Below are 25,812 nucleotides of genomic sequence, written 5' to 3' on the forward strand. Positions count from 1 at the left end.
ACCAACAGCAAAGGCAGTGTTTCAGGGTTAGCTTACCGCTCATTTCTACTGCTTTTAGATGACGGTTCAACTGCTTTCATCTTTGACACTTCAACTGCTTTTATTTCTTTTCAACATTCCTTCTTCCAACTACTTTCAGCACTTCCATTTGAACTGCAGTTGTACCACAACTTCAAAAATTTCAGCAGCAAGCACACTTTGTGCAGAAAAAATATAGTCTGTTCCAGCTATTATTGTTACTGTCAGGCCAAAAGCCTCCAAGTACAGTAAGCAGATACTAGAAGACCTTTCCTGTATATTTGGGAGTACCACTCATGTTGGAAGCAGGAAAACTCTTGAGCATTGCTCAAGAGTTTTGTAATCAAGAGAAAGCCCGCAAACAAAAGTGTTGCTGTTGTAGATGCTTTCTAATAATGTGCACTGATTTGGCTTCTCTGAGACCTTGAGGGAGGCTGATCCTGACTGGAAAAGCAACAAGCTTCAATGTTTGAGTAATTAGTTTAATTTCTATCTCTGAGGAGATTATTTGCTTTACCAAACACTAAAAATGGGTTAAGCGGCATTTGAGTTATGAACCACAGATGTATGGGTGGACTGGCCCTTGGCCCTGGTTGATCCTTGAGAGCTGTGCTGGAAGGGTTAAACGTTGTGTAAGACATGGCCCCTCCCTGCTCTGCTAGTCTCTTGGATGTAACAGGAGCCCTGTATTTTCCCTTCTGCTCTCACTATGGCTGCATGGCTGTCCCGGAGTGTGGTGGGAAGGAATGGGAGTTGGCTGCTGCCGTGCCCTAATGCCGTGGCCCGGGTCTGCTCCAGGGGGGTGGGGGGCACGTCCTCTGCCCCGGAGGCCCTCTCTGCGTTCCAGGACAAGCCTCGGACCGTGGAGGACCTCCCACACGTCAGCTTCTTGGAGCTACTTTACAGGATGGTGTTTCAGGGTTTCTACAACCGTTTGCATGAACTACAGGTAAGCTAGGCTTCAGTGCACTGCATGGTTTCTGGATGACACGCATACATATTCAGCAGGTCTATGCCACAGTGATGCACGATTGTTTTAATCTACATGCGTTCCAGAAAATCCAGGATGAGGAATCTTTGGTGCAACTTTGCTTTCTGCAAAAAATCTTAATGATTTACTTCCAAGGGTTAGAGTATGCTATGAGTGACTGCATTTCCCTCCTGCGACAATACATCACACAAACTGTCAGACTGGTTCCCATTACCTTTGTTCCCATGGTAACCTCCAGATAACAATAGCCAGTCTCGGATGACTCTCACAGTCAGCCGAAACAATCCTCTCCTGGATTGTTTGCAGGACTACTTTTCGCGAAAAGACCGGCATTTAGTCACACAGTACATTCGATTAATGGGACTGCTATTCAAACATTGTTGATTGATTCTGACGTGTTGTAGGCCTTCATGGAGCAGCAGCTCAAGTTGTTTCCTTCTTCTTACCTCCTGCGTTATGAGGTCGCTGACACACAGGTTTCTCTGTTTACTCATCTTTCTTGCATTCACTTTGCCTATACCTTCAGATCTACGAGAAGCAGCGATATGGGCCCATATACAGAGACGGACTGATGTCAGTTTCCGTGAACACTCCAAAGCTGCTGGAGGAAGTCATGAGGAACGACGAAAAGTTCCCTAGACGAGGAGACATGACAGCGTGGAAAGAGTATCGTGATATGAGAGGATTCGGCTACGGGCCTTTCACGGAGTGAGACTGCCAAATACTGTGTTATGTGCTCAGAAATGCTCTTTCACCATTTTCCTTGTCTAAACAAGAACTTGAAGAACTTACATAACGGCTTTCCAGGGCAAAGTCCTGTCATGTGAGAGGGACGTATCAATGGTGACCTGCTAGAGACTGCTCTCAGACTGTAAAGTCATTGCCTATTGGGTTTGGTTAAGTGAACAAATACGTTTCATACATTAACACATTTAAAATCAAATTATGTTTACAAAGTCGAGTCAGAATGGCAGAGAACTCCAGCATGACGGATAAGTCAAACGTGGTTTCTGGTCCTGTTTGCCCCGAAAACTAGACTAAACTGAAGTTTATAACCTGTCAAATAGCAGAAAGGTTACTGCAGGTAAGGAGTGGGGAGGGAAATACCCATGGATCTTTGCTGCCTCATGAGATCCAAACAAAGCGTTTTGCAAACTCAAGAATGCTGCTATAATTATTACTACTGTTTCCTGACGCTGCATGTAATGTACTGGAGGCCACGATCACCCCCAAGCCCACTATCCCAAATTTCATTTGGTCAGATGAGAATGTATGAAATCCTTTAAAATCTTGAATATCTGTCTTTATTTTTTCAAAACCCCAGCATCAGTCTATAGAGGCTAGATACACTTTAACTTACTGGTTAGTTACACTTTGCTGATATTTGGCTTTCCTTCCCAAATCTAGCCACAAGCCAAAAAGTTATGAATAAACACTGGTTCAACCCTTTTTCTACAGGGAAATTTCCAGAAAAAAAAGAAAAAGAATTGGTTAAAAAATATATATTATATACATTTTCTTTTAATTGAAGAGACACCAACTTTTGTACTTTACTGTAACATTCACAATGCAACACATTCATTGAAAACACATGGCTAATACAAATCTCACATGTTTGGAAACCTGATTAGCGTTGGTTTTGTTTCTCATCGTGACTGTATATCTGTTCCCAGGGAGGGGGAGAAGTGGTACAACCTGAGGGTGATGCTGAATAAGCGCATGCTGCATCCCAAAGACTCTGCACAATATGATGGCGTTATCAACGACGTGGTTACGGACTTCATCAAGAGGATCTACTTCCTGCGTCAGCGCAGCCCGACGGGAGATTTGGTGACAGATGTGGCCAATGAGCTGTATCACTTCTCACTAGAGGGTATGTAGACAACTTGTGCATGGTGCATGTTCATTTAAATATTGAGCACTTATTAAAGTGAATGGTGAAATCATTCAAATCAAACCGTTTGTATACTGGTATGGATGAATTAAAGGGTCAGCTTGTAGGATTTGGCGGCATCTAGCGGCGAGTTTGCAGATTGCAACCAACTGAAACTTCTCCCGTGTGCCAAGGGTGGAGTGGAACTACAATGGTCGACGCGAATGGCCCTATCTAGAGTCAGTGTTTGGTTTATTCGTTCTGGGCTACTGTAGAAATGAGGCGAAATCTGTCAAGAGGACCCGCTCTCATTCTAAGGTAACAAAAACGTAACATGTTCAGGTGATTACACAAAAAAAAACATACTTAATCATAGTATAATCCATCTCTGCAAATAGGTGTCCCCCCTAAATGCTACACACTGGCCCTTTTAATATTACAATTCAATTAACATGATCATTCCGACGTCTGTTTTGTTACTTGTTGTTGTTTGAGTTCAACTTGTATTGAGGGAGAGCAATTTAGCAGCAGGTTCTCTGATCATGTCTTATCCTAAATCTTAACCTTCGCCACTCAGGTATTGCCTCCATACTGTTTGAGACGAGGCTTGGTTGTCTGGAGAAGGAAATCCCTGCCGGTACGCAGGACTTCATCAACTCCATAGCCCAGATGTTCTCCAACAACATGGCTGCGTTTGTGACACCCAAGTGGAGCCGCAGTCTGCTACCCTACTGGGGGCGCTACATTGCAGGCTGGGAGGGTATCTTCAGCTTTGGTGAGTTGATTTCTGTTGCTCCATAGCAGAAGTGTATTATGAAAACTGTGGACATAATTCACAATTGTGTTCTTGTTACTGAAATAAGTTCATTGGTCAATATTAGGATCAATACCAGTATCAGTATTGATGTGTCATGTCATGTCTTTGTGTGTTTTCCCGCCTTTGCCCCTCCCTGATATGTTCCACCTGTGTCTAATCCTCCCGCTCTCCTTGTCTGTTTAGTTTGTGTGCTTTCCATAACCACAACATTACCTTTTATTTGACCTATAAAATCAAATAGAAACGGTGTTTATTTTTGGGAATGCTAAAATGCAACACTTCCATTTCTGCACTTATTTTAGCTAAAGAGTTGATTGACAAGAAGATGGAGGTCATTCAGCAGCGTGTGGACAACAACCATGATGTGGAGGGCGAATACCTAACATACCTCCTCTCAAACACTCAGATGAGCACTAAAGATGTGTATGGCAGCATCACTGAGCTTCTATTAGCTGGAATGGACACGGTGAATGTGACACTCAACCATGTGTAACTTCTGGGTCTGCTTCCGATTGTTAGGAAAAAATGTCCTCGGACCTCCTTCCCAAATGAAAAATGTGTGACAAATATGTTATTCCTCGGTTAGCTATAATGACCAAAATCAATATTCTGCTTACCCTCACCCAGCATCATATCCGAATTGAAAGCGCCACCTTGAACAGACGTCAAGTAAATGTCAGTACATTGTGCTGATAATGCCTCTCTTTCACTCTGTAGTAAACATTTAATTGCAGGACTTTTACTGTGCGGTATTAACAGTTATATTAATAGTTACGAGTTTTACTTCAGAAATTCAATTTTATGTATGGCTTCTTCTATTTCCACTGCCAAAACTAACAGTCCTAGTTAGAGAAAGGTGAACGCTGTAGAATACGGTGGCTCATTTTGAATACATCTGATTGCTATTCCTAGTTTATCAAAAATGACATTCTAAAAATGCATTCATAATTCGTAACATTTTTTAGAAATATAAGCTGGACCACCACTCAAATTCTCAAATTTCTCTTATGCATGTATGGTTTGCATCTCTCTGCTCTGTTTATTTAATGACGTGTTTTTGCTGTCAAGACCTCCAACACCCTCACGTGGACTTTGTACCTGCTGTCCAAGTATCCTCAAACCCAGGACAGACTTTACGAAGAAGTGTCCACATCGGTGCCGGCGGACCGGAGCCCCTCCGCTGCCGAGGTCACCCGGATGCAGTATTTAAGGGCTGTTGTCAAGGAGGCCCTGAGGTGAGGCCGGTTAGAGAGGTTATGGTGTTCAACTTCCACAGAAGCCATCAGCACTGTCAAAGCATGGCCCTAGATTTAAGGGCCCACTGTTTTTTTCGAAACAGTTCACACGTTGTCTTCTGTTTACATCTCTTACTTGTCCTGCATCAGTCCGCAACAAAAACCAGCCTGAACCAAATTACCAAACTATCTAATCTTGTTTCTCAGGATGTACCCTGTGGTTCCTATGAACGCAAGGATCATTGCAGAAAAGAATGTTGCCGTTGGTGGATATCAATTCTCCAAGAAAGTGGGTCCGCTTCCATCATTAGACTTGTTCTACTGGCTTTGTGTGTACCTTTGTCTCGTGATTTTATTGCAAAGATCAGAGTTTCGGCATTTCATCTCTTGACTGTTGTTTCCCCAGACCTCTTTCACGTTTTGTCACTATGCCATCAGCCATGATGAGGACACATTCCCAGAGCCGTTCACGTTTAAGCCAGAGAGATGGCTCCGTGACGGCCGTGAGAGGCCAAACTCCTTTGCCTCCATCCCCTTTGGCTTCGGAGTGAGAGGCTGTGTCGGTCGCCGGATTGCTGAGCTTGAGATGTACCTGGTTCTGTTTCGGGTAAGCGACAAGTGGGAAAACCTCTTGCAGCATCTACGTCACACCCATGATGTGATGTAAAGCTTCATGCCATCAAACAACAGTAAAACACTGCTTTGAAAGTAGGCGTACTGTGATCCGAGGCTCTAGCTAGCTTTAATATCCCCCCTGCTAATCGTAACTGTGAGGTAGCTGCAACTGGCTCAAGTTAGCAGAAGGCTATACTATTAGCGACATTTTCTCTCCATCTCTGAAATACTTCGCCAATATTGTCAGACTCCCTTTTAGAGCCAGTCTTCCTTTTTTCAGGGTTGCTTAGCTGCAGTTCTTGCCAATACTGGAATAGCTAGTTTTCCTGCAGGATATTCCACCTTTAATGTTTGGAATAAGGCTACCTGAGACACACACAAGAGTCTTTTGAACCACAAATGGTAATACGAATTGTTGAGTCTAGTTTGGTCTTAATGAATAAGACATAATTCAAAATGTTTAAATTGTGCCACTGTATGTGAAGATCACACACAAGACAATTTCATTATCAGAGTAACTTTAAAGCTGCACCCTTTGTTCCTTCTTTCGTCAGATGACAGCAGTAGAAAAAAACAATGACATACATCCACAACGTAAAGTTGTTATTGAAAATATGTGAGCAAATAGTTGCCTATACACATCCAGCAGACACAGCACTATATTAGCTTTCGTGCAGTTATGTTTCTGGCAACCTGAAAAAAATGTAACTCCAATATTCATTCTGAAAGAGCTGCACGTTGCTGAAAGACAAATAAAACAAAAACATGACAATGAGCTGACAGGCTAAAATGCTCTGTAGATTTGTCACTACGAGTGACCGCTTTCACTTCTTTCATTACACATTAATTCACACCGTCATTTTAACCATTGTTGACATGAAAATATTGATTAGTGCAGCTTTAAAGTCAAAAGTGTTCGGCCGTTGCTGCGAGCAACGTGTTGGCAAGCGAGTCACATGGGAGGAAATCTCACTGCAACAAATTTCTGTGTAATTAATGCAACAAAAAGGCCAGTGTGTTGATATGGCCTTCAGTCAGGTCTAATAATGAAATGACTTCAATAACATCATTTTTTTCCCCTCCAGGTCATCAGGCAGTTTGAGATCAAACCAGACCCCAACATGGGAGAGTTGAAATGCATCAACCGCACTGTCCTGATACCAGACCAACCACTAAACCTGCACTTTGTGGAGCGAGGATGTGGAAACGCAGCTTGATTTGCAGATTTCTTTCAATGAAAATGTTGCAAATGAACGAAAAGCTTGTATTTCTAAGGATGTCTGATGTATTAAGAGAGCGAGACAGGTTTGGAACTTTTGGTATAACAAATGCAAGTAAATATAAAATGCACATTATTATTATGCAAATGTATTTTCTTTTTATAAAATATGCTCTATATCTTTTACAAAAGAAGGACATCACAAAGTTACTTGCCATTCAATATTTTGAAGCAACTGTGGAACCACTGAGCACCTCTGGAATGTCAGCACGGAAAATTCAATATGCACACTTTTAATGCACAATAAAGCCTTGTACCTTTTGTATTCAGCAATAATACTTGCATTGCCGCACTTAGATAAAGACGACATGATGTACCCGAAGAGCAATCTCTTCTTCTGTCTGTATGTAGGAACAAATTAATGGGATTTGTTTTTTTTAATGCCAAATTTGTGAAACTGTGCACGATCTAGTTACAGATAACACAGGAAAACGAGAAGAGATCTGGTTCAGATGGCTGGAAAGCAAAGGCATAAGTGTCATTGACAATCTGTCAGGACTTGAGTAGTAATACTGCATGGCTGATTGGGGAAAGTGGACATAGGAGACCAGTGGATGACAGTCCGGTGGCTGGGACAGGTGGAGGAGTCTGAGGGCATTTGGTGGATGGATGGAGAGTCGTGAGGCAGGGAAGCTGTGGTAGAGAGAAGTGGCTGGAGGCAGAGCGGGTGAAATAAACACAACTGAGACAAGCATTGTGACACTAACGCTTTACATCTTTTTTTATTATACATATTTTTAAAGTATATATTTTCTTGTTAGCATAGGTTTCTTTACATTTTTTTCTATTTATGATTCTTTGCTTTTGCTGTACTTTTGCAACAAACACCAAGGCCAATGTATTGTATTGTAAACTTTATTCTGATTAATATCAATTATTAAATACATTTTTTTTTCAATCGTCCCTTTCTGTAATATGTGTGTGCGCCTCGAGTAAGGTAAGGGAAATGTTGTACTTTTTTACTCCACTACATTTATTACAAGCTTTAGTTACTAGTTACTGTTCAGATTACAATTTTACATAAAAAATATTGATCTGCTTGAAAAATTCAATGCATTACTGAAGATTACACCAGTGGTTCACATTCTTTTTGATTATTAACCATTTACCAACACAGCACTGTGTCGTTGTGGCTCACGTTTCAGATGTTGACGTATTGTGAGCAGTTCCACAAAAGAGACATTTTCCTCCTAAACTTCTCATATAGCTTAATTGAAATAGTTGGTCAAGGCGGGAAAAGTGTCCACAAGACAAACACTGATATGTGTAGCAGAACTCTCATGAATCATCTCCCAGCCCCCTCAGATGTATCTTGGGATCATCTAAAGGGGCCGGAGCCATATGTTGGGAACCCTTGGATAAAACTACACAAAGTAGTTTAAACTAGCTCCAACAGAAAAATGCTGCTTAAACGACGATGCATCAGTATTAACGTTATAATCATGTCATACAATAACACATAAGTCGCAGAAGGTATTTTTCAAGCAGTAAGTATTTTTACTTTGATACATAAGAACTTGTTTTACTGATAATACGATTTTCAATGAAAGATCTATTTACTTCTTCCACTGAAACAAAGTATGGCCGATGACGGCCTTTCTCCTGGTTTCTCTGTGGAATAATCCTGAATGAATGTTAGAAAATAAAGACTCATTGAAACTTGAAATAAATATAGGCAACATGTCACTCAGCAGGGGGCAGCATAATTGCATAAAAAGAAAAAAAATAGCCGGTGAACTTCAGTGCTGCTCAGACCTCAGGGATCCCTGCTGCACTGTGTGCAAGGACTGATCTCAGTCCAGTTGTTTGGTGACATGCTGTGGGACTGGAGGTCACCTGTGAGCTCAGGCCACATGGGGACACCAGCTGATGTGAAGACACAAGAGAAAGCAGTTGTTTTCATCCACACTGTCTAAGACCAAGCAATTCAATTGTAGAGATAGATAGATAGATAGATAGATAGATAGATAGATAGATAGATAGATAGATAGATAGATAGATAGATAGATAGATAGATAGTAACTTTATTGATCCCGCGAGGGGAAATTATTTAGTTGCAAGCAGCAATAGGTTACAGTATAAAAAAAAAATAAAAAACACAAAGCACATTTCAATACACAATATATACAATTATAATAACAGAGTAAAGGTATGATATAAAAAATGCACACTATATACACAATGAATAGAATAACAGAATAATATTAAATCAACTAAATAAACAGTAGTGCAAAGGTTTAACCAACAGTGAATGATTTGTCCCGAGGTGATTTGTTATACAGTCTTATAGCAGTTGGCAGGAATGTTCTCCTGTACCTGTCCTTATGACAGCGGAGCTGGATCAGTCTGTTGGAGAAAGTGCTCCGCTGTCCCTGCAGTAGGTGGTGGAGAGGGTGGTCCTGGTTATCCAATATGGATAATAGTCTCTTCAGTGTCCTCCTCTCCACCACATTGTTCCAGACTGTCCAGTTTGCAGCCGATGATGGAGCCGGCCTTCTTAATCAGTTTATTAAGTCTGTTGGTGTCTCCGGCTCCAATGCTGCAGAGTAGGCTGCACTGTATTTTGTTCTATTTGGGGGCTTAAACTGTTGGCACTTGTGTCGATACCGCCTAGTTTTGAGTGACAGCCTGAACCACCAATCACAAAGCCATATGAAAACACAAACGTAAAGGTGTGTGGAAGAGAGAGAGAGAGAGAGAGAGAGAGAGAGAGAGAGAGAGAGAGAGAGAGCGACATGTCAAAGCGCTGCGGGTTACATGTTTGTCTCCTCAGTCTGTCTTCAGCAGTCAGTCGCATGGTGGCTATAAACAAGAGCGGGAAACTCTTCCAAACCTATTAAAAAAAAACAAAAAAAACTCCTTCATAAAGCTCGTCTGACGTCGCAGCGATGCCAGACCGACTGCGCACATTCGTCGCCTGTCTGAGCGGAATAAAGTCGCAGTAAGCGTCCACAGAGGAGCAGGCGAGGAGGACCGGCGCGGTGAGGGTTTGTTTTCTTTGAATGGGTTTGGACGTGTGTGCGCTCTGGGTTTGCTCGGATGGGATGCACCGTGAGCTTCATCTGCTGTGAAGAGGACTTTCTGCAAATGCCTGTTTGCCAATATGAGGAGGAGAAGAAGAAGAAGAAGAAGGAGGAGGAGGAGAGCCCGATAAAGGTAAGAAGTACGAACTGCTGGCAGAACCTCGAAAGTGACAAGCGCGTGCAGTGGGCGTCAAAACACGGAGCTGACAATTAAGTTCGTGCAGACGGTGGGGGGGCACACCTGCGTGTTTGCACAGAATGTTTTTGGACATTTTTATTTGCATGTTTATGCTTTACAACGCTACTGACTATCTTTGTGTCGGACATGGATTCAGATAACAACTTTCGACCTTTGGTCCCACTTGACATACTCAACCTAAAGAGTTTATTGAGTCCTCTAAAAAAAAGAGGAAAAAAAAGCACATACACACTCACTATCAACGGCAACCTTTCAACCAGTTCACATGGCGCGCGCCGGAACACAGCCGGTTGGTTGTTACAAAAGTAAGAAGCAGCAGCTTGTTCACAGCCATCAATCCAGGTGGCCTGTAGCTGTTGTGCGTCTATTACCTGCTCTGACGTCAGCCATTCACGCTGCCATTCTGCGGGTGAATGAGGTAAACCATTCACTGCGATGACCGCCAAGTCCAAGTTCAGTCATGCATGCTCTCCCCAAGGCAGAATGCACAGTGACCCTACCTGTACTGCTGTAATGGAGGTAAACTCTGGTGTGCTGGTGTGTCTGTGGTGTGTAGTTCTTCAGTTACATTTGTATAGGTTGTTTAATATAATAGTGCTTTGCAGGGAGAAACTCTTGTTTCAGTCCCTGTGGAATGTGATCAGTGACCTGCACTGACTTCTCCGTCTGACCCTGACCATGACTCCTTACAGCGGACCAGTCAGAGTTGCTTTATTTATGTATTATTTTTTATGAAATGTGCCCTTGGCTTGTGCTTATATGAATCCATACCCATTAGAGTTAAATATCACACTTTTAAATACATTTAAAAAAGTCCTCCAAGCATTGTAAGTAGATAAACAACACTCCTCCAATAACAGAAAAAATCTCCAGTTGAAAATATGCCATTTGATGTGGTCATGTGATCATGATGCCAACATGTGTCTATAATGAACCCCAGGTAGGTGAGTCAAGTTTAGTTGACAATTATTTGATCCTGAAGGATGCAGAAGTTGGTTTCACACCGCCATGTTTCTACCGTAGCCCCGAATGGACAAACCAATCACTGGCTCTAGAGAGAGCTTTTCACGTTTTCACGATCCCTGAAGGCCACCGTAGTTCTCCAACAGCTCATGAAACCGCTGTAATGTGAGCCACAGAGTTCCTTTGCCTGCAGAGTGTAGTGTTCTTACGGTAAGGATGTAACAACTGTGTTACTACAGTTTTGCATTAGGTGGCAAACGTTACCATAGTAACAAATATAGGAGGGAGAGCGGAGGGATGTTCAGTTGGTTCCCCAACTTTTTCTGTGTGACGTACCCCTGCAGCCCCATCAGATGGGCCTAAGTACCCCTTCATCAACACCATCCATCTCGTTCTCAATGCGCTCATTTGCGATATTATTTAATATTCTGATCCTGGACCTGTCGATGTTTGAGCTTGGTCTTTTTCTCAGGAGGTTTTGGCCAAGTTTAAATTCTGTACTACCACCATTTGGGGTGGCAGAAACTGGATGTTTCATCTTTCTCTCCGTTTCAGAAAGGCATTTAGTTCCGACTCCTCTGCTCACTTGCAAACTAGTTTTCACCCTCTCGATGAGTCGATACGTTTTTACAACTGACTGAGGTCATGGGAGGCGTATTCTGTGTAGACTGCTTAATGTACCTGGTAGTTTATTAGCTATTGAGGCAAAAAATATACTATTGTTGAAATATCCTATTTGTATCCTAAATACAAATATGTCGGTATTCTTTTATCCAACCGTTTTTCTTATCTGAGCTATTTCACAATCTTTCCTGTAACACAATATTATCTGCATCGCTGGAGTACAAATACCTCTGGTTTGGGATCACTGTCCTAGATGCCCACAACACGGATATATAAACACTTACATATACATATACTTTGTATTAGCCAGTATAATTCCTGTACTGCTTCAGTAACGCAAAAGGGACACTTTCCCAGATATGCTGAGTTGTCTGGTGGCACAGACAAACAGCTGGCACCGAGGGCCGTAGGGCTGTGGGCGCATGGATAGCTGTGGGAAACGAATGCCCTGACTCCAGCCAGCAGAGCTGTGGTTGAAGTATTAAAGTGGTGCTAAAGTGTTGGAAAGCTCAAGGGAAGCTGCCAAGTGTCAGTCATGCTCAGTATAAACAAGCCCTTATGATTTCAAAAAGGACCATTTCAGAAGAAGCTTGAAATTGTGGAGCCGTTCACAGCTGTTCTGTATGACCCAGCTGAAGAAAGTAGGTCTGGTGGAACGCACTTCATAATCAGAATTCTTTCATGCTGATAATTGTGTCGGAGGTGTGCTCAGGTGCAGATTGAAATGCTTCCTGTCATAATTGCTCCTGGTATATGTGTGATGCTTGTGGTTTGTGTCCCAGAAGAAGAAGAAGAAGAAGAAGAGACTTTGGCTGCTCCTGTCAGCTGCGCTCAGGGAGGCTCGATGGCGCAGAACTTTTGAAGAGCGATAACAATCGGCCAGAAAGTAGAACCCTCATGTAAAACCAAAGTACACAGCCAAGACTTTGAACCAGATGAGGGGGCCTTGAATACGCTTCAGAAGGAATGTGCGCTTTGTGTTTTACATCTAAGGGTTGTTATGGCAGTACATGGGCTGACAGACGGAACCCAATCGGACTGCAAAGACACATTTGCAAGAATGGCATTAAATGAGGATTGAACTGTTGGTGCCGGCACGGCTTGCAACCCAGGTCAGGGACACCATGGAGAACGCTATACCCTATAATAGCCATGTTCAGTTCATAGTTTTAGTTCTCTTCTTCTGTATGACCGAGTCACAAAAGCCTTTGCTAACCGCCCGATATGAAACCTTGAGCCGCTCCCAGCACGTTAGCGCAGAGTAGCTGATGGTGTTCCCAGTGTCAAGTGATGAGTTCCCCATATAAAAGAAAAGTAGCTGGTCAGCGTTTGTCTCTACATGAAATTGTCACTTGTGTCTATTTGCTGACTTTGTATGTCATCGCGCAGAGCACACCCTAGAGTTCAGTTATTTGGCAGAGTAGGACGGCTGGTATAAATTAAGAGTGGATTGGGTTTATATTAAGCATGTGTTGAGAAATGTTATACGGTGTATATATATATATATATATATATATATATATATATATATATATGGTGTGAGTAGGAACTAGCTTTCCAACACGCTGGCCACATGAACCTGATAAGTGGACAGTATAGCTAACACACACTAAACTAAGATGGTAAACATTATGCTGGAATATTACCCGGACGCTAACATTATCATTGTGGGCATGTTAGCATGCTGATGTTAGCATTGGGCTCAAAGCACCGTTGTGCTTATGTGCCGCTCGTGGAGCCACTTTGATGGTAGTGACTCTTCTTAATATGAGACTAATGGCAAAGCTACGCAGACTTCACGAGCAACTTGATCTCAATGCCAGTAAAATGTATTTATAATGCTGCAAAGTACAATGTAAAGTGTAAATATTTTTTTAAATGAGACATAAATTGTGTTTAAATATATCCAGTCTAGGGCATGTGTCTTTTTGCCAGCCCTCAGCGGGAACCAAGTACCCGGCAGACCAAACTGTCAATATAAGTAACACCGCCGACTATCCCTCCTCGAGAAACTAATCCTCATTTCAGTGTGATGCCTGTCAAGTCCAGCTCTCTTACTGCCCCGTACCTGAATTCCCACCAAAGTGTCAGACGGCCGGCGGGGGCTTTCCTGGGGATTTGAAGATTTTCGATAAAAGGTATGCGGCGAACTGAAAGTTACCTGCCTGCCGCCCCATATTGCATTCCAGTGGATGCTGTAGCTGCGGGGAAACAGTGCGCCCTCTGTGCTGTGTCTCTGGGGAGGCCTATCATTTCAGACCGACCTGCCGGCACTGACCTGCACATGGGCCGCAGAACAAGACCCTCTCTGTGTGTTCCTCTGTGGAAAGGTGCCCGGTGTGTGCTTGACCCGGTGAGAAGGTTGTGATGCCTCAGCAAGGTTTAACCCCGGTCATTTTACCTTTTTAATGGCAGTGCGCACAGGAATTTAACCTCTTGGGGACATTTGTGCATTTTGTTTCAGAGTAGGAAGCTTCTTTGAATAGACCCATTCTTCACACGACTGGGCAGAATATGCTCGCTGGATTTTACTCGGTGGCGTTCTGTGGAGGAACCAGATAATAAGCGGAGATATCAAAGACACTGCGGGTTAACTTACTGTACCTTACCCTGCATCTGTCTGTCTTGATGTGGTAAACCTCTCCCACATGCTGCTCCCAGCAGGTTAGACCAGCTCTGACCAACGAATACTATTAGCACACTTTAAAATGCTTTTCTCTCCTCCATGCAAACTTCCCAGTAACTGGATAATTTGATCTAATTACTTAATGAGAAACCTGTGCACAATCATGAAAGTAAAAAAATAAAAAATACATGGAGAGAAAGACCAAAAATAAAAAGTAATCTGCTTTTAAACTTCGGATGCATTCATGGTTATGTATGTATAAATATATTTCAGTGTTAAAAAGCCAAGGGTGTAGGTTTATGGTGGAAATATCTTCATTTATGTAAAAGAAAACAAGAAATTCAGGCGGCAGGTAAAAATATAATGGCATATAATGCAGTAACGCTCTCAGGCATTCTGGACTGCTTTCAAATATTCTTTCTCCTGGAGATCAACTTTTCTCATTTCCGCTTAATTAAACTATTAACATTAATTCATTTTGATTCATATGTTAGGATTTCTGCTCCTGTTCAAAACTTTTTGCACTTTCAAAATATATCCCACTTATCTGTGTCCTCTAAGTCATGCTATTTTGTGAAAAAAAGTGATAATAAAGATAATTTGATAATAAAGTCAAAACGTTTTAAGAAAAAATTGGCTTGCCCTGTAGTCTACTGTGCACTTCGTTGTTGCTCTGACCTCTGCTGCTATGGTCGTATCCCCTTCAGACCGTTATGTTTGCTGCAGTGCAGGCAGCAGAGGAACGGATTGGAAGTATCGTGAAACGCCACAATATGCAGCTGTTCACACCAACGAGTTGAGGAGTCTTACAGCTGAGGAGAGAAGCTGCGCTGTAGTCTGGTGGTACGACAGAGGATACATTCGTAACGCTTGCCAGGCGGCAGCAGGGTGAACAGGCTGTTGGGGTGGGTGTTGTCTTTTAATATCTTTTGGGCTCTGCGCAGGCACCTCACCTCACCGATATCAAAGCAATATTCACGCATTGGTATTGGAAAAAGTTATTTCAACTCTTTGAGATGAAAAAATACCTTTCAAATGTAATGCAAGAGACAAATTAATAGAAACTGAGATTTTCAGTTTATTTCAGTCTATTTTTTTTCTCAGTTTGTTGACATATGCACCAGATACCTACAAATCCTGACCATTCAGTATGAAAATATCAAATGTTGTGTTAATATACATGTTTGTTTGTATAAACGTATGGTTCAATGCATGGATTGTTCCGTACAACATCAGAGTATTCCAAAATGCTGTCCAGGAATGTAGATGTGTGTGTTAAATTACAACATTTGAGAAGAAATCCTTGACAACAGCTAGCATGCAATTGTGTGACAATTTGAGCCTTTTTATCCATTTTGGAAGTCAACGCCTTTACTTTCAAGGCCTCGTGGTGAAAGGATGTGTGAATCCGATGAGCGGATATGTCTTTTCCAAACAGCCTTTCAAGACATTACCGATTTAGTGATGCGTAACGTTGCCCACAAAGCCTCTGGAACCAGATAGATAATGGGATACAAAAGGCGTTCATTGAGCTTCTTAAAGTGTTTTTAATTCACTTGGCAATGCCGAGTGGATAGAATGACAGTCAGAATGATAGATTAAGGCACAGTGCAACTGTATTTCCCCCCAGAGTCACGGTTGTGCGCCCCTTTTCTTGGAATGTAAAGCGGAGGCCTGACTTCCACCTCTGCCTCAGACCTTGTGGCATCGGTGCAACATAATACACTCCGTTTAGCCCCATACCATACAGCCTCTGTGGCTTTGTGCGCCCGTGAATGTGGCCTTTATGCTGCAGTTTTGTTGATATTTCTCTACGTGTGGGGGGGGGGGGATTTTCTTGTCTTCTCCCTAATACTTGGCAAGCCGATGTGGCATTTGCTCTTGGCAACGTCGAAAATCTCACAAAGCCTCACTCTGGGGGCCTTTGTAGCCATTCACAACACTTCCGAGTGATGGACAGGGAGCTCGGCTCTCCCAGGTCGCATCCCTTTCGCCTCAAAATGCGTCTTTGTGGCCCTTCTTTTTTGGCGGGGTCTTTTTCACCAAGGTCGGATGCCACAGGGCTCCGAGGGTAATTACTGTGACAGTGGAGCAGAAGTTAGGCTGGGCTACCCAGGTCGCCCAATCATGTTTTCATCATCGGGAGAATGTTTTTCTTTGCGGACGTAATAAATCCCCCTTTGACATGCTGCATTTACTCTGAATACACACAGGAAGAAAGACCCCTGTTTTTTTTTCTCCCTCCCTCTCCCTCTATTTTTTCACCAATGCTTGTAACAAGCTGAGGCAGATCATTGTTGCTAGTTCGCCTTCACTGGTTTTTAAAAGGATAGGTTTGCACACTTCGACATTCCGCTGGGGAGGAATTTCAGAGGTATTTGCGCTGGAATGTGAATTCTCACTGGACTGGGAGGGGAAACCTGATGAACATTATGAATTGTAACCATAACGAGTCTGATAAACATAGAGAGAACTCACTGTCACAAGCAAAGCTGTGTAGATAATAAAGCATTCCCTGGATTGCGTAAGACTAACATATGGCTGTGATCAAGGCATTGTGAACACATCAATATACTTCTTTATTAGTGTTTGTGGAGAAACAGAACTCTTCTGTATTTTTCTATCTCCTGTGTCTTAAATACAACACAGGTTGATTGTTCTGTTGAGAAAGTTTGCCATTCCGTTATCATTAGTAGAACAGAAGTAGAAACTCGATAGCCCTCCATAAAAAAAAAAGAAAAAAAGAAAAAGAAAAACGGCACATGTTCCCGTCCTGAGCCCTGTTAATGAGAGCGGGTGTGTCCCCTCCTAAGCACCAGGCTAAGGAATCTTTAATTAAATCACACTCGGACCCGATGCTGCACATGTGTTGCACGCGCCTGAAATCCTACACAAGCGCCACCGGCGAGCCACACGTTAGTATCGTATACACGGGATGGGAGTTTATTTACGGTAACCCCCAAAGGCTGCCTTCACACTGAACATATACATATTAGATTTTATTCTCACATGTATATAAGGCGATGAAAAGAGATGTAACATGAGATGATGGGAATTTGTCTACAGATTTAGTTATATCTTTTTATACTTAGATGGTGATCCCTGCAATCGCTCCGGTTGCATTAGTCCATTAGGCAATGCTTTAAATCTGTGGGCAGGGCGGCTTTAGGAACGCATTGGATTTAGCTTACAGGTTTTCAGCATCAATGTGAGGAGGAATCATGATTTTTAAGGTATTTTAATGTTCATCTTATCAGTGTGTTGAAAAAATCTTGATGGATTAGTTTTATTTCACTTCTAATCTACACCTCATGGTTTTGAGGTATACCCCCCAAAAAAAGAATGTTTTCTTAGCAATCGCCAAAACGACACAGTTTATCATAGCCAGAAGATGCACAATTTCATCTTTCCGACGGTCCTTGAACATATATCGTGTGATGAAAGCTTCATTCAAAACGGAACCGCAGAGCTTCAAATTGTGATGTTTCATTAAAAATCATTTTTTTCTACATGTCTCATCGGAATTTGATCCCAGATAAACCATTTACTCTAAACAGATCCGTACAAAACAAAAAATGCTGCACTCCTATGCACAAATAGGAAGCCATGATTGATTCGGCTAAGACCAACAGTCACTTGACAAAAATTCGGTGAAATTTCGACTGAATTGCGGGCTGCTGAACACAGTGCATTGAGGAGAGGACAGGAGAGGATGTAAGTAGAGGTTGTAAAAATGTGGAAAGGTTAATATATATAACTCGTGGAGCCTCCATTTTGTTCCCCAACATTGGTAAAACTTGTGGAAACTTACATTTTTTGGGGGATTTATTAATGTGACAGGAGCGAAAAAACCCTTGAGAGTGATTGACAGGAAGCTTTTCACAGGGCAGGAAAGAAAAATGCCCCGACTGCTTAAATGCTTAGACATAAGTACTATATGCCTTTTAAAAGTACAGGTTAACAATTGTTTTCAAGTCTGTCTTAAAGACAGTAGGAGTAATGTATTTTCTAAAAAAAATTTTTTTTTATATTTGTAACTACAAATTACAACCAACAGTAACTTCTATTCAACATGCACATGGGCATGTGTGTACAGTTCTAAGAAAGAAAAATCATTCAGATATTGTATCACTCACCATGGATTACAGACTTCATTCAACACAAGTGAAAACAAATTATCATTTATATAATTTACATTCATTTACATAATTTGTCATTTATAATATGCCCATGATTTTTTGACGCAGATACTGATATTGATATTTGAAATTGGCACATACAATTTCCTGTTACTCATCTGCTGACATATATACCAATAACGACATATCAGCAAAAATATAGGTTGGTTTATCAGTGTCGCTCTTGTGTCATGCTGTTTTCACTCTGTACAGTTGTGCATGGGACATAGTCAACCGTATGTAACAGCCTCATTATAAACACTCCCCAAAGATAAGCAGCAAGTAGGCTTGAGTAACAGCAGCAACAGGGTATCGGGCTTAAACAGACCTAGTTTCTGAGGTTCTCCATGGACTTTCCCAGACTGTAAGAATAGCATATTGGATTACTTAAATTGAGGGGTTTTACCCCTTAAGCCCACTTTTTTTTTACATTAGAGCTGTCAGAGAAGTTCTGACAACATAATCTGCTAGTCTGCCTTGGCAAGCCTTCATGACATGACTCTGAAAATAGCCTGAATACCTCCGCATCATTGTATTGTGTTGTCAGTGTCTGTTTATAACTGTGTAGCAACTCAGCTTTGAGGCTAATGTTTCCTTGGCTATTCATTTCTAGACATTAAGACATACAACCCTTTAATTCGACACAGTATTTGCATTGTAAATTATATTTAATCCTGGGGTTGAGCATACTCAGAATGTTTTTACTGCTATGCTTGATCTGTCCTGAACGGTTGGGCTCCTTTCATCAGAGATAACAGTAATGGATTTGACAGTCTGTGGTGAGATAAAGTGCCTGCCTTCAAACAGTATTAGATGAAAGTTGTTTTAAAGGCGGCATTATCAGTTAGCAGCTCCATCTACTGCAACACTGTTACTTTGACTTCACTGGACAATGTTCCTTTCTCTGCACTTTCACTTTTGTCGCACATTCCTGGGATCTCTTTGTCATTTTGGGAGGTTGTCTTGTGTTACCGCTAAGCCCTACTGTAGCCAATCCTTTAACACCTGCCATCTGCATTCTTAAATTTGGACTATTGGATTAGTATACTCAGGAGACCATAACTCATTCACACCACCCAAACAATAATGTAAGCTGTCATAGAAAGGTCTGAATTGTTTTTGCATAATTGTTTAATAGCAGAAAAGAGGTTTTATTAATAATATTTTAGTAGAAACTTTTTTAATGTCACGCATTAATGCTAACCAGTCATCCATATGTTCTACATCTGCTGAAAGATGAGATTTAAAGGGGACATATAATGCTCATTGTCAGGTTCACACTTGTATTTTGGGTTTCTACTAGAACATGTTTACCTGCTTTAATGTTCAAAAAAGACATTCTTTTTCTCACACTGTCTGTCTGAATATACCTGCATTCACCTTCTGTCTGAAACACTCAGTTTTAGCGCCTGTCTCTTTAAGCCACCCGAAAAAGCCCGGTCAAGAATAATATGGTCCACTTTTGCAAAGGTAGTTGTCAAACTGTGGGCAGTATGTTCCAATGAGCCTACATGTCTCATTGAGCCTTACATATCACAATGTAAATGGCTTGTTGAATCACATGTTTTCTGTTGTAGGCAGCCCACAAAGAAGTGACTGGGTTGTCTCATTTCACAGTTTTGTGGGTTGGTAGGCACTCCAGATACCCACATGTTTGTGCACAAGCAGCGAAAAAGACATGTCCCCTTTAAATAAATCGATCCAAGTCGAAAGGAATTCAAGCTGACACAGAATTTGTTCTATTTATTTTTATATTGAATCCAACCAATGAAGCCAGTTGTATCCTAAACATCGTTGTGGAAATTAACGTTGTCCTGCTGCCTCACGCTAATGTTAACATACGGCCGATACGTTTTATAAACTCAGAAATACAGCTTTACCTCTATCCACACATTTTCCAGATTTTCCATCTGTATATGCCAAATTCTGAATTGATTTCAGAGTGAATGTTTTTCATAATTTTTCTGGCAACACTGAAATGTTTCAAAGAGATCTTCAAGTTGAAGATTCATTCTTTTTCTAAAAAGTAAATCCCACATTTCTGATACATGATATATATAGTCTCAACTATGAGCCACTAGTTATTTGCAAATGCTGTTTGAGGTCAAATAACAAGCAAAACCAAGCACCATAAATCACTCGCTGTTTAATTAAAGTCCGCTCAAGTCTGTAAGTCTGCAAAAATCAAAACATGTCAAGATGACGGAAAACTGGTTTGCTTCACATTCGCTCTGAGACTGGCCAAACATTTGCACTTTCCACGACTCTTTTATCTGCTGGGGAAAACCACCTGACACTGTTTGCTTGATGTCTGGGTTGGTCTCTGCCATTTTGACTGGGGACAAGCAGACATGAAAGAAGAAGGAAGACAACCAATATAAAGTGAACACAGTCCGTCTTTCAAACGGTGGCTTGTAGTCAAAACAATGCCTGAGTTCTGTATTTTATCTGAAGCCAGTTGTCCAAACAGGCACTTCAAAGTGGTTCATGAGTACAGTATGGTACAGTATGAGTTTAATGAAGCTGTGCTTTTGAACCAGTAGATGGGGACATTGCCATTGACTTTCCCCATCTTTTAAACTGTGATATACTTGCATACTTGCCCACAAATACCCATGGACTTAAAAGGTGGCATTATAAATGTAAATTTATGTTAAGTTATGTATCCTGTGGTTCTTGTCTTTATTTCAATATATGTGTGTTGCAATGGTCCTCTATCTCTCTGTACATTGTTGCAGACACGTTTCCAATGGCAATGTAAGCGCACCTCAAAACAACCCACCCACCAACTGTCATTACGTTTTGATTTACATTCTGCTGAACTCTGATTGGTCCACAGAAAAATGGGACATCAACTTCTCCCAACTGAACTCCACCAACTTCAAACCATGCAGCGAAAAACAACTAAAAGTGTTCCAACTTTGGCGGAACATTTTGTGTTCATATAGGACCACATGACCATGATAGTGAAAAGCTTCAACAACCCTTTTTCTATGGACTGGAATTATTTCAGCCATTCAAAGTGAATGGCACAAGTAGGAAGGACAGCCAGTATTAAGATGTGACTGTTGAAGTGAAAGCACTGGAATTGTTTTTCGTAAGCATTTTTCCCAGGGGGCTGAAACATGACCCAAAATGACAGAAAAGTGACGGGAGTCTTTCAATGGAGGCTCTGACAAATGTCTCATGTAGCTCTTTAAAAAAAAGAAAATGTTACCGATCTATAAAACTTACTGAAAGAGAAGCCCGTTTTCTTCTAAAGCATTGATGCCAATGTCAACACTATTAAAAGCTCCCATGCCGAGGTGATGGCTGTGTAATGTCCCATCGTTCTCCTGCAACACGGTCCGTTTCTGAGAAGTTAATTCAATTAAAGCAGACAAAAGGCCACTGGCACCAATAAAGTTCGGGTGAAATGTGAAGCCATGCGATGGACACACACACACACACACACACAGTCTTGTGGCCGGTCGAGCATGATTTACATTTGCATAATGCCCGACTACTGGGCAGCCTCTCCATTGCCATGGGTTACAGTTGGTGCTGTGAAGAAATTCAGCCCCGTGTTTAGTGGGTGTATCTTGTCTGAAGCTGACAGGCGGGGTGTCCTCCCCACCAGCACCACACACAGACAGATAAACACACGCACACACTTATGCATTACTGTACTTGTAAAGACCCTGCTTGCTTCCTTACGCCTATAAACTCTGCCCATGACCTTCTCCTCCACAACTTTTATCTAACTTTAAACGTTAGGCCTAGCTAGACTTATATCTACTTTCAGTCTTGAAGGTGCAAAATTCAAAATTCAGAGCATGTCTATTGCCGCCACATGGCTCTCAACATGGCGACGGCTGAGGCAGCTAACGGTGCTAACAGTTCTAGCAGCGCATGCGATGGCAACAATGCTGACAGAGCTAACAGTACCTGAGGGGGAACCAGGGGGTGGGTGCCATGCTTCTGCAACAACTCAGTCGATTACTGTAGTTTTGTTACCAAACTTCTGGACTTTATGTAACGCCAGCTACGTTTGTTATTTAACGTAACAACCCCGATCTTTACTTTTGTTGCTTAATAAGTAAACCTAAAAGCCCAACCGTAGTGAACCTACATTGGAAGTTTCTTTTGAAAAGAGACGGTATACGTTACTAGCGTTACTACACTCCACCCAGAGCGTCATAGTTTGAAGCTTAGGGCCACTGACCAAGCTGTGCTATTTGATGAGTTGGGAGTAAGAATGTGTCACTAACCATTTAAACCATTTAAAAGCATGCAAGAGCCCTCTTATTATATTTCTACAGTGTGTGAGTGACAATCAGGCGTGACATTGACACCATTTGCGACCTGCGCGTAAACAATGCTCCCACATCATTTGTTCAACCTCGGGAAGGGTGCTGGAGGACTGGAACTTATTAGGCCTGGGAGTTCTCTGGATTCTCCAGGAGGCAGATCAGGGCCGTTATGGGCTGTTTCATTTACCGCCAACAAAACTCAAACCTGGATCAGTGACAAAAAGCCAATGGAAAGCTAACAACTAAAAAAGTGATGGACTGGGCTTTCACACAGTTGTTCAAAGATGTTTTTGCACTCATTCATGTTTTACCAAATTAACTCTCTCTTTATTAGTCGTCACCCCAGGATTATATAGACATAACCCATTAATCTTTGGGGATCTGTCGTCCTTGATAATCTGCCATCATCATTCCACATACTACATAATTTCTTGCACATGTGGAATGTAAAGACTTCATGCACTCCCAAAGGATGTTCTAATCTGCTATTAACGCCGCAATGTTTCTTGGAAATCCTCAAAGGGATGATTAAACTCACCCAGTGTGGAGCTAAATAAATGTTTAAAGGATTTTGTGATCGGTTACTTGCTTGTGTGGAGGGAGAGTCTCACTGTTTTTTTTTTCCTAGGCACCATGTTTACAAGTCGTATAGTTTGGTCTTTGTTAAAATGATCCTGACATTTAGTGATTGTGGAGACCAGCAGGGGGCAGTCGGAGTTGCGATTTATAGATAAACAGTTATCTCTACCAAAGAAACGACTTTCTGCAATGTGACGTTCATGTGGTTTAATCACAAATGACATGTGTGAGGTCATGCAACATGCGCCTCTAATTTAAAAGCCATGCCTTTGCCTTATACCCTGCACACATGGAGGGGAGGAGTGCTCCCAACAAACACACAGACATTTCAGACACTCCTTTGGCAGCAGCATTCAACAAGGCCTCACTCATGGCTTAGCACTTTGAGGAGCGATAACAATCGGCCAGAAAGTAAACCCCCCCCCCCCCCCATGTTAAAACCAAAGCACACAACGCACACTTTGATCCAGCTGAGGGGGGGTTTGGAAGGGCTTTAGAAAGAATGAACCCTATATAGGTTTTGCTTGGGGCTTTCAAAATGTTTACAATAGGATCCCTCTTTTTCTAAATGCACTGACAGAAACTCAGCTTACTAGTAGCAGTTAACAGAAGGATTTGTCTTTAGTTGTTTTCTGACATTTTGTGGTTATTACATTTATGTAAAGCACTTTGAAAATGAAGTTTGTTATTACATACATACTTATACAGGAAGACATACTGTATATATGCATGTAAATACATCGCGTCCATATATGGTACTGTACATATACAGAGATGATAGAACCAATTTAGACTACATGAATTTAAATGGTTGCACTGTGACAAGACATAACCCATGGATTTCTAGTGAGTTGTTAATGATGAATCTGTGTGATAGGATTGAATTATGCCTCTTGGATCAGTGTACTTTGTGTGTGTGTGTGTGTGTGTGTGTGTGTTCTGCTATTAGGCCCTCCTCTGAGGCGCGTAAGCTGCCACCATGTCTCCAGCAAAGTAAACATCACTCCTTCTTCAAAACCTTGTAAAAGTCATGACTAGAGGAGAAGAGTAAACCGTGAGAGCGTTAATGTCAGATACGCCGCTCTTCTTCCTCACCCTGCATGCTCTGCTTCCCGAAGTCGCCTCTCCTCGCTCAAGGATGAGTGGCAATGAATCCGTCGGGTCTGAGGTGGTTCCCATTAAGGGTCTGTTAAAAAAAACAATGGAGAGGCCCGTTTGGTTGGGACTGACTTGGATAGGGGGGGACCCGGTGCAAAAGGGGCGACCTCTTCACCTCAGCAGCCAGTGTATTGATTCATTTGCATGGAACAGTTCTCTACCTCCTGTATTCAGGAAACGTAGACACAGGTACTGAGCCAGAGCCAGTTCATTTGATCCTATCTTCATATGACTTAAAAAGCAGACAAACTTAAGTATATATTAACAATAAATTAAATTAGTACTTGTAAAGTAAAACAGGTCACTTGAAGTGACAAACCGGGCATCAACCTATGCGGAAGTGCCTTAAACTTGCTTAAACTCGGGACCTGGAAGCAGCTGGAGAAGTTTCTTTGTTCTGCTAACAGAGAGCCATAATTTGATTGTTATAAAAATCAGTTTATGGCTTTACCACTGACCTTGGCAAAAATACAAGACACAAAACAATCTCATAGAGCAAACATCAGCTCCTGGTATTTTCACTTTCCATGTTACGATGTCCTGACACTGGCTTTCCATAGTGTGCGTGTGTGTGTGTGTGTGTGTGCGCGTTTCCTTTCCCCTTGCTAACAATGCAGCTCAGGAAGTATGTCAGGATAAGGGCCAGACTACGAGGCTCTCTTTGGCCAGTGCATCCAACTTTGAGGGACAATAACATAGTCTTGTTAATCCCACAAAAGCCGGTTCAGTGTTGAAGAAAGCTGTGGATCTGTGAAAGGGAGTTACTGCCCCAGGTGTCTTCAAAGAAAACTCTGCGATGTCCCTCTGGCTGGTGAGTGTTGTTGCAACATGTCATGTTGAACTGTGGGTGGTCAGGGATTCGCTCCCATCTCGAGGTCAGTCCAACCTCAGCACACAAAGTGAGGAGGCAAAAGATTTTGCTGGTGGCTTTGCTTGTTTTAGGTTATTACTGCAACTTTACTTCATCAGTGCAACTTACTACTTAATGGACACCAAAGGTTTTTAGATTGATTTCCTTCTTTTTTGGCAGCAGCTGTTCTCCATTCATGCTATGATAACCAACGTGTTAAATAGGTTTGGGGTGTACCGTTTTATTGAATCTTAATCCAGTATTGATATCAATTATTGAATCTGAATATATTTAGCTTTCAACATTTGCAAGTAGTTGTGAATAATACAATAAAAAAATCTTTTACAACATTTTGTTGGCAGAGAAGGCAGGACCGTTGTGAGCGTCAGTGTTAAATGTTAATCACAAGTTTCCTTTCACGACCTACATGCTCCAAATACTGAAGAATCCAATGCTAGAATATTGTCCGCAGTGATCAACAGAAAATGAAAG

The 25,812-nt window shown here is 41.8% G+C and overlaps 2 protein-coding genes across 8 annotated transcripts in view; both read left to right on the forward strand.

Moving 5' to 3' along the window:
* Nucleotides 1-727: 727 nt before the first annotated feature.
* cyp27a1.1 (cytochrome P450, family 27, subfamily A, polypeptide 1.1) lies at nucleotides 728-7,657 on the forward strand. Its single transcript, XM_068705116.1, has 9 exons — nucleotides 728-967; nucleotides 1,536-1,717; nucleotides 2,683-2,882; nucleotides 3,460-3,657; nucleotides 4,002-4,165; nucleotides 4,768-4,934; nucleotides 5,142-5,223; nucleotides 5,341-5,541; nucleotides 6,635-7,657. Exons 1-9 carry the CDS (start codon nucleotides 728-730, stop codon nucleotides 6,764-6,766), a joined length of 1,566 nt encoding a protein of 521 aa, XP_068561217.1. The 3' UTR covers nucleotides 6,767-7,657.
* Nucleotides 7,658-9,552: 1,895 nt separating this feature from the next.
* tns1b (tensin 1b) overlaps nucleotides 9,553-25,812 on the forward strand; it is a 159,825-nt gene continuing 143,565 nt past the window's right edge. For 6 of the 7 annotated variants that reach the window (XM_068705120.1, XM_068705127.1, XM_068705119.1 and 3 more), the window contains exon 1: nucleotides 9,553-9,984. In XM_068705120.1, the coding sequence (XP_068561221.1) occupies nucleotides 9,868-9,984 (117 nt within the window). In that variant the 5' untranslated portion in view covers nucleotides 9,553-9,867. Of the gene's footprint in view, nucleotides 9,985-25,164; nucleotides 25,282-25,812 lie in introns of those variants that run through there. The other variant, XM_068705124.1, reaches the window with a different exon arrangement.

This window comes from Cebidichthys violaceus, unplaced genomic scaffold (genome assembly GCF_023349555.1).
Source record: "Cebidichthys violaceus isolate CVI_PGR_0920_01 unplaced genomic scaffold, fCebVio1.0.p SCAF_11, whole genome shotgun sequence".
Lineage (NCBI taxonomy): Eukaryota > Metazoa > Chordata > Actinopteri > Perciformes > Stichaeidae > Cebidichthys > Cebidichthys violaceus.